At 45.2% G+C, this 10,952-nt stretch overlaps 1 protein-coding gene across 1 annotated transcript; it reads right to left on the reverse strand.

Annotated features, from left to right (window-relative positions):
• Positions 1–5,354: 5,354 nt before the first annotated feature.
• LOC119294728 (putative ABC1 protein At2g40090) lies at positions 5,355–10,324 on the reverse strand. Its single transcript, XM_037572978.1, has 11 exons — positions 9,928–10,324; positions 9,667–9,792; positions 9,343–9,438; positions 9,095–9,195; positions 8,387–8,423; positions 7,866–8,084; positions 7,675–7,786; positions 7,202–7,293; positions 6,941–7,120; positions 6,326–6,439; positions 5,355–5,847 (listed from the first exon to the last, which is right to left on the reverse strand). Exons 1-11 carry the CDS (start codon positions 10,240–10,242, stop codon positions 5,647–5,649), a joined length of 1,593 nt encoding a protein of 530 aa, XP_037428875.1. The 5' UTR covers positions 10,243–10,324; the 3' UTR covers positions 5,355–5,646.
• Positions 10,325–10,952: the final 628 nt, after the last annotated feature.

A 10,952-nucleotide genomic window follows, 5' to 3' on the forward strand; every position in this document is an offset into this window, starting at 1 on the left:
GTATCGGAGGTGAAGGGAGGGATGAGGGAGGCGTACGGATAGAGAGACCAAGATGAGGGTGGGTGCTTGTGCTTCGGCAGAGCTAAAGATGAGGGTGGGTGTGCTGTGCTGTGCTGCTATGGAGGACGGCGCCCTTGTGAGTTGTGAGGTCCCCTCGGCGCCTATTTATGCACCACACAGACGTTGCTTACCTTGCCTGCTATAAAAGTACTCCCTCCCTCCCGATTTACTCGTCGTGGTTTTAGTTCAAATTTGAACTAAAAACACGACGAGTAAATTGAAACGGAGGGAGTAGCTAGTAATATACATATCCTTCAATATTAATCGTGACCGTCGTATACCTTAGACCATCTACATTCGGACTAACCTAATTTGATCCCCGATATATACATCCCCTGAGACGTGTCCGCTCCGCGACCTCATTTGTTTGTTTCATGCAGCTATGCCCCTTACTATTTTCATTTCCAGTCACATGCACATGATTGGTGAAGATAAATAGAGAGAAAGAAAAAAAAAACAAAGAGAGAAAGGGTTCACGGAAAACATGGACATATGAGGACAATTTGAGGGATCCGGTTGAGTGCTTTTTTTTTCTTCCCTCCCCTGTCTGGGCTGTCCGCTACAGGAAAAATATGGGGCCCGGTTGTAGATGCTCTTACACCCATCATATCCTAAATTTTGGTAAGATTTGATATGATTTGAGTATGGGTAGGGAAATGCAAGGAAAAGCTTCGATTTAGTTGAGGTTTTGGTAGGATTTGATTTGATTTAGGTATGGGTAGGAGAAGATAAAGAAAAGTTTTGATTTAGCTGTGTTTTTTATCAGGTTTAATTTAATCTGATTAAATTATTGCAGAATGTGGTTTTGAGTGAAGGGACTAAACCTAACAAACGAAACAACTTGGGACTCTAATTGAGCTGTTCGTACTTGCATCATGAAAATTAACTCTGCATATATCTCATCGAGAAAAATGTTTTCGTTCCAACACTGGTTTCTCTCTGAAACGTGGCATATACACATACAGGAGATTCTACCCAAGCTAACATTAGGGACCACCAGTACTATCGCCTGCTAACTATTTTAAGCAGGCGATCAACTAGAGGTTGGATGGATCTTCATCCCGTGTTCCTTTTATTCACATGGCCAAACTTTATCTTGTAACTAGGAGGCACAATTGTTCTTCTGAAAAGAAAATTACAGTTACATTTTCACCATTTTATCATGGTATTACATTCCTATGTTGAGAATAATAATTATGGAACAAAACCAAACGAAAATGGATTGCACATTCTGTCTCTCCCTAAATGTACGATATAAGTAAAACGCACACGGATTTCTAGCTGAATGTGTTTAAAGGAGGAAGAATGATTTCTACTTGTGAATGGGCATATTTAGTAATTCTAGGATTAACATCTTTCTTATCCATAAGGTATTTACTAGCAACATGATTTATGTGAACAATTACTTTATACTGAACAGTATAAGATCTACATTTGTCGTAAGCAAAGATAACAATTTAAAAAAAAATAGTTGTTTCATTTTTTAGCGTTGTAGAAGGTCTTACTAGCACAAAGAATAACATTTAATTTATATCATTTTTTTGGCCAAGAACAATCCCTTAATCACTAGCATCCTACATAATTTCAAATAGTAAATTTCAGTCAGATAGTTGAATTACGTGTGCAATAATTGAAGCTTTCTTCAAAAAGCATGCATTGTGTTCAATCCACAGACGTTGAAACCAGTTCACCGAAGCTTCTCCTGAGAGTATCAGCTTGCAACCAGACTCAAATTGCCGGATTGCACCCGAACTGGAACAAATCACCTCGGCCTTGACTTGTCGATGAAGATCACATCCTACCAGCTCCACAAAAAGTTCCCGCGCAGCCGGCCTCCGTGGGCTGAATTCCTGCGTAGTGCTCATCGCCGACCTCCTACGGCTGGCTTGCTTCCTGAAGTCGGATCGACCACTTTGATCTTGATTTGTTGTTGTAGATAGCCAACCTTTGTGGAATTATTTTTCGTGAATTCGGCTCCAGCAAGACGAGTTTCGACTTTGAAAAAAAATGGATTGATGCAATTTACTCTCTACCAAATTATATAGCCAGTAGCCCTCAAGGTATGGATCGGCACTACATCCGGTCGGCGCCATGAGTCATGCAACATAACTTAGCACTTTCACATACTTTAGCCCCCGAACTATAGTCCGGCTTGACACAAGATGGACTACAGGTCGTATAATTTAGTCTTAGGAGAAAACACGGGTGCAGTAGCCCCCAAGATCCAGGTAAGGCAGAATGGCTAGCCCAAGGATCGAATCTCCCCAGGTATAGCTTATTATTTAAAACCATTGATCCGGCAGCCCCCAAAATTCAGGTCGGGCAGAATGGCCGACATAAGAATCGAATCTTCTCGAATTGTTCATTACACTTATAATTTTTGACTAAAACATCAATGCAGTAGCCCCGGAGACTTAGGTCGGTCAACATGGCCAACCTGAGGGTTGAATCTCCTTGGTATCTACCTCAGCCGAGTAATGGCGTTTGGGGACAAGTAGCCCCTAGGCTTGGTTCTTGGAGATCCGTCAATCAACCTACCAGACTCCGTCCTGGAATATAATTTATATCATCATCGGCATGGGTGCAAGTAGGCCCCAGGCTCGGTTCTAGGGGATCCGTCGATCAAGCTGCCAGATGCCAGCCTGAAATATAATTTAGCCGACCAGCAGCATGGGCGCAAATAGCCAGCAAGCTCGGTTCTACAGGTCCGTCAACCTGATGACAGCCTTGAAATGTCGATGCAGTAGCCCCCAAGACTTAGGAAGGAGAACATGGCCGACCCGAGGATCGAATCTCCTCGCTAATTGACTTATTGTCTTTGAATAAATGTGGATCCAGTAGCCCCCAAGACTCAAGCCGGGCTGGAAGGCCAGCCTGAGGATCAAAATCTTCTCCAGGGGCACTTATCCGTGATACTTTGCCTTTTTCAAAAAAAAGTGGGTGCAGCACCCCATGCTCAACCTCAACCAAGAGTAAGTCTTGCTTCCCGGATCGAAATCACATAAGTGTCATGAGCTCGGAAATACCGAATAGCTTATGTAAAAAAAGATTATGCTTGAATTAAGTCAAGTCTTTTGGTGCCAATTGACTTGGTCTTTAAATTAATTTGTGCTCCCGTCGTGCCTTTACAATTCCCTGCGCCCGAATTCGTGTATTGTGCCGGCTAGCTTTCGGCTTCAACCTCCTCACCAATCAATCAGGCGAACAAAGGAGTGCTTTCGTTACCAACAAAGCCGAACTAGCAAAAGTTTCAAACGAGTCAAAGATGAAAAACTTGCGCATTTGCTTCAGGTAGCGCTACAAAAGGTTTCAAACTGAATTTTGATTTCAACGGACTAGGCGGTCCCATTCTTTTTCACGTAATTCGAAGCAAACCCTGGTTCTCAAGACCCGCCAGCTCAGTCCCTCGGAAATGATCATATGGACAAGATGTGCGTGTGCCGTGTGCGTATTCATAGGAATGGATTTATATGCCTGTATACGAGCATCTGCGTCTATGCTGCCTTTCTTGGGAGAAAAGGTTTGGAATCAGGATCGATCGCAGATTCACGCAAACCGTGTCAAAGACAGACTGCAGGGTGAGAAGAGGATCCGCCGCCGGACTCGGGTCCGAGCGGGACTCACATCCGACCGTGCATATTATACCGTGCCCAGCACAGCAGCCACATCCAGCGCGCGAGGCAAGCAGCTGCTCTCCCGATCGGCGCGACCCGGCCTATTCCTTCCTTATATATACGCGCAAACTAGGGCTCGCTCGACCGCCACAACGCACGCTCTGCACGCCGGCCGCCACACCACACATGACCGCCATCGCCATGTCGGGAGATCCGCTCGGCCACCACCGCCCGAGCTTTCTCGTCGAGGAGGAAGCGGCCGGTGAGGAGGGGCGCTACGTCTCGGACTCCGATGACGACGACGACGTCGACCGCTTCGTGTTCCTCGCGCGCCAGCCCGCGCCGGCGAAGGCGAGCGGCGAAGATGGTGTACAAGACGCGATGCCGCCGCGCGGGGGAGGAGGAGGGGGCGGCGGGCGGAAGAGGCGTCTCCGGGCGATGCTACTGGCCGACGACCCTCCGGCGGCGGCCAAGGAGGCTCCGCTTGGCCTGGCGGCCCCGCGCGTCGCCTCCTCGACCGGGGAGGTGTCTGGGAACGAGGAGAGTTCCCCGGAGCGGGGCGATCTTTTTGATCTGGGGAAGAAGAAGAAGAAGCGTCGCGGTCACGGCGTGGAGCCGCAGCTGCAGCGCGCGGTGCATGGCAAGGGGAGTAGCCTGGGGCCGCAGCATCGGGACGTGACGGCAGAGCAGAAGACGACGACGGCGGCGGCGGCGGCAGCAGGGGGAGCTCCCAGGCGCTTCCTGTGCAACATGTGCGGGAGATGCTTCGGCAGCCACCAGGCGCTCGGCGGGCACGTGCACTTGGGCCACCGGAAGAAGGCCAAGGACGCGATCGCCGCGGCAGTGAGTCCGGAGGACGCTGCCGGTGGTGGCAATGGTGACCGCGGCGTGAAGCCCTCCACGGCGGGCCAACAGGCTGCCGACGGCAATGCCGCTCACGGCGAGGACAAGGCCGCGGCTGGGAACAAGACGGTGGACTTCGCAGCACATCATCACGATGTCGATACCAGAAGCTTCCTCGGGCGCAATGCCGGCAGCATCAACGAGGAGATGTTCGCCGGCGCGGCAAACCACGGTGGTCACGGCGGCGGCGATGGAGTTGTCGAGGAGGCCGGCGGCCATGGCAGCTTGGCGGTCGCTGTTGGGAGGCCCCACGGCAAAGTACACAGGTGCGAGGTGTGCGGCAAGGAGTGCCTCTCAGGGCAGGCGCTCGGCGGGCACATGAGGAAGCACCGGAAGCAGTCGCCGCCCGACCTTGACGGCGGCAAGGAGCGGCGGAGATCGCCGGAGCTGGACTGGATACCCACTCAGAGGGCTGCGGTGATCACAGGGGGACAACCCCAGCGAGAGCGCGAATTGGGCTGGATTTGATCGGTGTAGTCTAGGAAAGAAGAACCTTCAGAACTCAATCGTCTCTGCTACTTGCAAATTGTAATGGAAAATTGTGTTGCAAGATTTTGTGTCATTTTTGTTAGTTACTCTGCTACCAGAAATCATATTTCTACTTATAGGATGGAAATATATAAGGTATTTTACAGGTCCAAAAAATAGACCAGTTTCAAAACAGGGCGCAGAGATTATCATCAACCTCAAGGATGCAGCGAATTGATCAGACAAATTTCGGACTTACCGACGTTTTAGAGGGTACCGACTAACACAGATAAAACATGCAGTGAAGAATGAAAACACATCATGGAATAAGAGCTTGATTATTCACACTGTACACTGATGGGAATTTGTATACTTCATCCACCTACCAAAATGAACATAGGCTATCTCAAAACTGTCATCTCTTCTTCTGTAGGGAGGTGTACATTCAGTAAGATCTAAGATCAATCATGGTTGATATGCCGAATAACGCATAAATAACAAGGCGATGTTACGCCAAATGCCGTATATTTCTCTCATGGAACTAGACATGCCGATTTCGCATTTACACTAGTCAGAAAACTGTCGATATGCCGAGCTGCTTTTACCCAGCCAGTATCCTCCTGGGTTGTTGATAATGCAACCACAGCTTCATTCCAAATAGTTGAAGTTCGTTCAAAAGCTCCTCCAGCCATATTATAAATCTATATAGAAAGAACCTCTTCTCCATCCTTTTAGCTTCAAACACAGCTTCAGAAGATACTCGTGCAATGATCTCGAATGATTCCGGGGTAGACCCTCCAACCTTCAAATCAATTCACTGTTAATGGGTGCGGAAGACCAAATAATAATAAACCAACAATCTCGTGTACTCCCTCCATCATGTACTTTAGAACAGGGTAGTCTCGAAGATGTGACTTCGTTACTCATGTTTTTAATTACCGATAGATTAGTAAAAAGAACAAAGAAATTGCAGAATTATGAAATTAACCATGATAGATTTTTCCAAGACTGAGCCAAGATTGAATTAACCCATGATATGATGTCACATCGAGCTTTTGTAGAAATGAACAACACATGCAAAGATGGATTTATGAAAGTGAGGTTATAAAAGAAAGAACACCTTGAGTAAAGCTATCGTGGAGATCTTATTACTCCTAAGCCAGTCAGTCTAACAACTATGACAAAATTACATAGTTATATTGCATACTTCCTATGATATATCGAATATATTACAGAACAACTTCTAACTCTGGATCATCTAAGACTTCCATTTCACTTACCAGGGCATGATTGACTGCACGTAAACAGTCATTTGTCTTGAGCATCAGCAAGATTACCCTTGGTAGTCTCCTGAGGAGCTCCGAGATTTGTGGGAAATACAAGGAAGCATACATCTGTGACCAAGAAGTAACAACCAGGTAAGAGTGGACAATCATCAAGGACCTTGAGGTTCAAGGCAATCCGAAAATAGGCTAATTATGTAAAACTTGACTGTCAAAAGGCACAATGCCCAGTCAAATATGAACTTATGAAAAAACCGACAACAGTAGAACATCTTCAAATAAAAAAAGGGGAATATGAATCAATTTTTAAAAACATGGTACATGTGGGAAATAGGTTTGAAAGCATTCCTAGTTTAGATATTACATTTTACCGTTTTCCTACTGTAGGAAAAATCAAAGTTTAGAGCCCTAGTTTTGTTGAAACAAGTAAGAGAAATCACATCACGAGCAATAAGTAAATTTTCTTCCACGTGTTATGACATGGTAAATTACAGTGTGATGACATGCTAATATTAATAAGTGCTCATGGATTACTGAACGTTGCTAATTTGCATGGGTTTATGCAGCACCTAGGGTGTCCAATAAGAACAAAATAACGCATAAAACAATCACCTGCATTTCAGAACGATCGGTATTATTCCCATCCAGCACAAGATGACCAAAAGATGGGTCAATGACACTTTTCCATGGCCTCATTGTGAGAACCCCAGCAAAAAGTGCATGAAGATCCTCCCCAGCACCTAGTTTGATACTGTACTCCTTAATTCCATTCTCATCGGCGTGAATAAGCGCCTACATTGAACAAATGTGGTAGAAGTATTAAAGTACTGTACCGAAATGTAATCAGAAAAGAAGCTGTAATAGGATTCTCACCTTCCAAAGTGAAGCATAGTTTATCCTTGTAGCATGATCAAGTTCTTTGTAAAGACCATGGTCAAGAAGAACCAGTTGTGGCCGTTTCGATCCTAACACTCCAGCAAAATATTCAGTCAGTTCTCTGTTATACGAATGTGCCACCACATAGAAAACACAGTAAACTGATCATTCCAACAAATATAGGCCACCATGTAATCAACGTTTTCATAAATTCACACATCTCACTTCCCCCGTCTCACATAACAAGAAGCATCTCATTGTACTGATGATCATGATGAAGCTACCTACTCCTTACCACTCTCGTCATCAAACTTAATGACAAATATCAATATTATGCACTATTCAATTTATTTATTGAGTGTAGCATAGTTACTAATGGACAGGAGATAACCTCTGATGCAGTTAAGACAAGCTAATAATATATTGGATAACTTGTTGGATTATTTTGTGATACTAGTAAGTTAACTCACCAAACCATTTCTTACTGTCTTGTGGCAAGGGTCGGATCATCATATTGGCAGCGTGGGGATCACAATGAACGAAACCATGCTTGAAAATCATTTCAGCAAATGCTTTATTCACCTACAAAACTGTTAAGTGAGTATCCATACACAACTCATTAGCACATTCGTTTTCAAATAACTGTACTGTGACAACTTACTAGGTTTGAAACATCAACAGGGCGAATTCCGAGGTCTTTAATGCCTTTGACATCAGTTACCTCCTTGGCATCAATGTACTCCATAGTAAGAATTCTTGACGTGCTGAGGTTCCAATAAACCTTGGGGGTGTATATGCTATTCGCAATGTGAGGAGACAACTTTCTGAAGTTAACCAGACATCTTTCACTGTTCTGAGCTTCACATAAAAAATCTAATTCCTGAAAACATGAAAGGGGTCAATGCAGCCTCCAGATTATGTAACCTGTTCCTTTGCATTTCACTAAAAAGGACGGCATTCAAGTGAGATAAATATATCATCTAGTGCACAATATTCAATAGCAAGATAGGGATCCAAAAGGAGGCGATCATGGGCACAAAATAGACAAATAATTACAACATGACAAACCATAGAAAAAGGTTAATGCATTTTCCAGGGAAACGAAAAGCAATATAATGGATATATTAAAATCCAAGAACCAATGGCAAGGAGGTAAATAATTTAACAATATCAAAGTGGTACCTTAGGCGCACTTTCCCGAATTTCATCAACTAACCACCTGCATGGACCAATTTTAGTGGTATTAATGTAAATAAAATGCCACAGCATGGAAATCAGCATTATTATCACACAATTTACAGTTGCATCAACATAATATGAACACTACATGCAAATCTTACATTCCTAATGAATAGCTAGAGTATAAAAACAGGGAAATGGATTACAGGTTGGATTAAGGGTAAACATACAGCAGTTGTTCTCATTTATGCTAAATGAGGATTTTCATGCCACATGTTCATGTGCATTTGAAGTTACACAATCATACTAGAAAGGTGACTGTCAACGAATGGAATCTTTTAGGAACTGCATTTGCAGAGTCAACCACAAAAATGAAGGAATTTAAAACATTTCTTTAAAGGAAAGCATCAAACATGTACTTCTAATTCCTAACCATAACAAGCAAGCTGAAATATAAAATTAGGTACTTCTAATTCCACAAATTGAGCTGTTATGCCAGGTATACACTTGAGAATGATTCCCATGTGTAATTAACAAGAAGGAAATGTCAATATCGGGGTTGACCTAGCTATTGATTTGAGAGAACATGTCTCTGTCATAACTAATCCTAAATATCAGCATAAGCCTATAAGCTTTCGACGTGGTGTGTCAAAAAAAGAGAGAAAACAAGGTAATAAACAAAGAGCGATTGCTCCCATTGACTGGTTATACCTGTAGTCAAATGTAGGGAAAATGTAATGAAGAGCATTCACTACTAAATCCACAGTGGCGATATCTACTACAGAAGTATCTATCAAGTGGTCGTGCTGAACCTGTAAGTCGAGACAATGGTCAGAAAAGTGAAAGTTAACAGCAAAGCTGGTTAAGTCTGAACTCTGTGTCATAATTTCAGAGTTCAAACTTAACATAAGTAAGTGAACTCAAGATGAATTGCGGTCTTTTCTTATATAAACAACAACCTTAACAGCAACTTTTTTCCCATCGTGTGTTGTGGCGGCATGGACTTGCGCAAGGGAAGCACTTGCAATTGGGACAGGGTCGAATTCTGCAAAAACCTACACCACCAGGAACAGGGGAAAGACAAGATTTGTGTCAGAGCTTCTTCTAAACTAAAAACAAGCTGAGCATAAATCTGTCTTCTGGTTCAAGGTGAATACACCATTGGTCAACAACTGAACTAAGCACGCTCATTCCAATTGTCTGGTTTTGCCAATTAATACAGCAGCTAAGTTCCTCCAGCTAATCAATGTAGGAAAATGCAGTAATGTAGTGAAGGAACTAACAGTTTCTGGCAATTCTCCAATCTCTTTCTTGAAGACCCCGCGGACGTCCTCGTATGAGGAGACGGGGCACCTCTTCAGCATCGACTCCCTCATCGTCTGCACGTACTCCTGCGGCAGGACATACTCCTGAAACAAGCAAGCAGCTGATCCTCAGCGACAGAATCACGCAACCATATACAAACAAACAAACAGATAAATGAACCCAAAGAGAATTCAGGCGCGTCGGCGCAGGGTTAGGAATTCCCCGTTCCGTTTCCGTACCAGCTGCGCGATGTGCTGGCCGAGCTTGATGTAGATGCCGCCGTTGCGGAAGCAGAGCTCCTGGAGGCGGTTGGCGGAGCGGAGGTGGGCGTCGTGCTTGGCGCTGTGCCAGGCGGGGGAGTCCGGCTGGAGGCCCCAGAGGGAATACTGGTAGTCGAAGGCGATGGTGGCGGCGGCGACGGAGTCGCGGAGGAGGCGCGGGGGCAGGTGCCGGCAGATCTTGAGGGTCCTGGCGGGGTCCTCGGAGGTGGCGACGGCGTGGGCGCCGGCGCCCGCGCCCAGCGCCAGCGCCGCCGTCGCGGCCCGCCGCCACATGGCCGCACCGCGGGGTTGCTTGCCGTGCGGTGCGGCGCCGCTCTTCTTCTCCTCCTCTCCGCGCTGGTCTCTTTTTTTTTTCCTTTCTTCCGCCGCAAGATGATGCGGGCGGTGTTTGGTCCGATGGAATTCGTATGCGTTCGCGCGATCCGCCCGTTTATATCGACGTCACCCTCGATTCCGTCGGTGTGCGTCGCTCGCTGGTCCGTTTTCTCTCTTTTAATATTGTCGAACCAATATTTGAAAATTTTACATCCCGGCCTCTGGGGACAGGAGATTTCGCGCTTATGTTGTACTCCCTCCGTTCCTAAATATAAGTCTTTGTAGTGATTCCACTAGATAGATTACAAACGGAACAAAATGAATGAATATACACTTAAAATGCGTCTATATACATCCGTATGTGGTTAATAGTGAAATCTCTACAAAGACTTATATTTAGGAACGGAGGAAGTAGTAGTGTTTTTATTGATCTGAGCATCTCCAACCGATGATGTATTAAAATTTAGTGCCTAAAGATGGTTTTATATAAAAAGGGAGAATATTTTTGGGCACAGAAAAGCTTTTGTTTTTTCGGATGCCCTGAAACTGGCACCCTAAATGTTGGAAACCAATTGAAACATGAGATCCGGCTGTGGGAAGGCAGGGAAGCGGATCACGCCGTTGCCGGTCGTCGACCTCAATTTTGACAAGTAAAGGTCGTCGGAGGC

The sequence above is a fragment of the Triticum dicoccoides genome, chromosome 4B (assembly GCF_002162155.2).
Source record: "Triticum dicoccoides isolate Atlit2015 ecotype Zavitan chromosome 4B, WEW_v2.0, whole genome shotgun sequence".
Classification (NCBI taxonomy): Eukaryota; Viridiplantae; Streptophyta; class Magnoliopsida; order Poales; family Poaceae; genus Triticum; species Triticum dicoccoides.

What these genes read in the sequence shown, in the direction of transcription:
- LOC119294728 (XM_037572978.1), bottom strand. Translation starts at nt 10,242, where the DNA reads ATGTGGCGGCGGGCCGCGACGGCGGCGCTGGCGCTGGGCGCGGGCGCC. An exon ending in TTCGGGAAAGTGCGCCTAAG is followed by an intron (nt 8,085 to 8,386) that starts GTACCACTTTGA and finishes TCATGTTTTCAG; the next exon opens with GAATTAGATTTTTTATGTGA. An exon ending in AGACAGTAAGAAATGGTTTG is followed by an intron (nt 7,294 to 7,674) that starts GTGAGTTAACTT and finishes CTGGAGTGTTAG; the next exon opens with GATCGAAACGGCCACAACTG.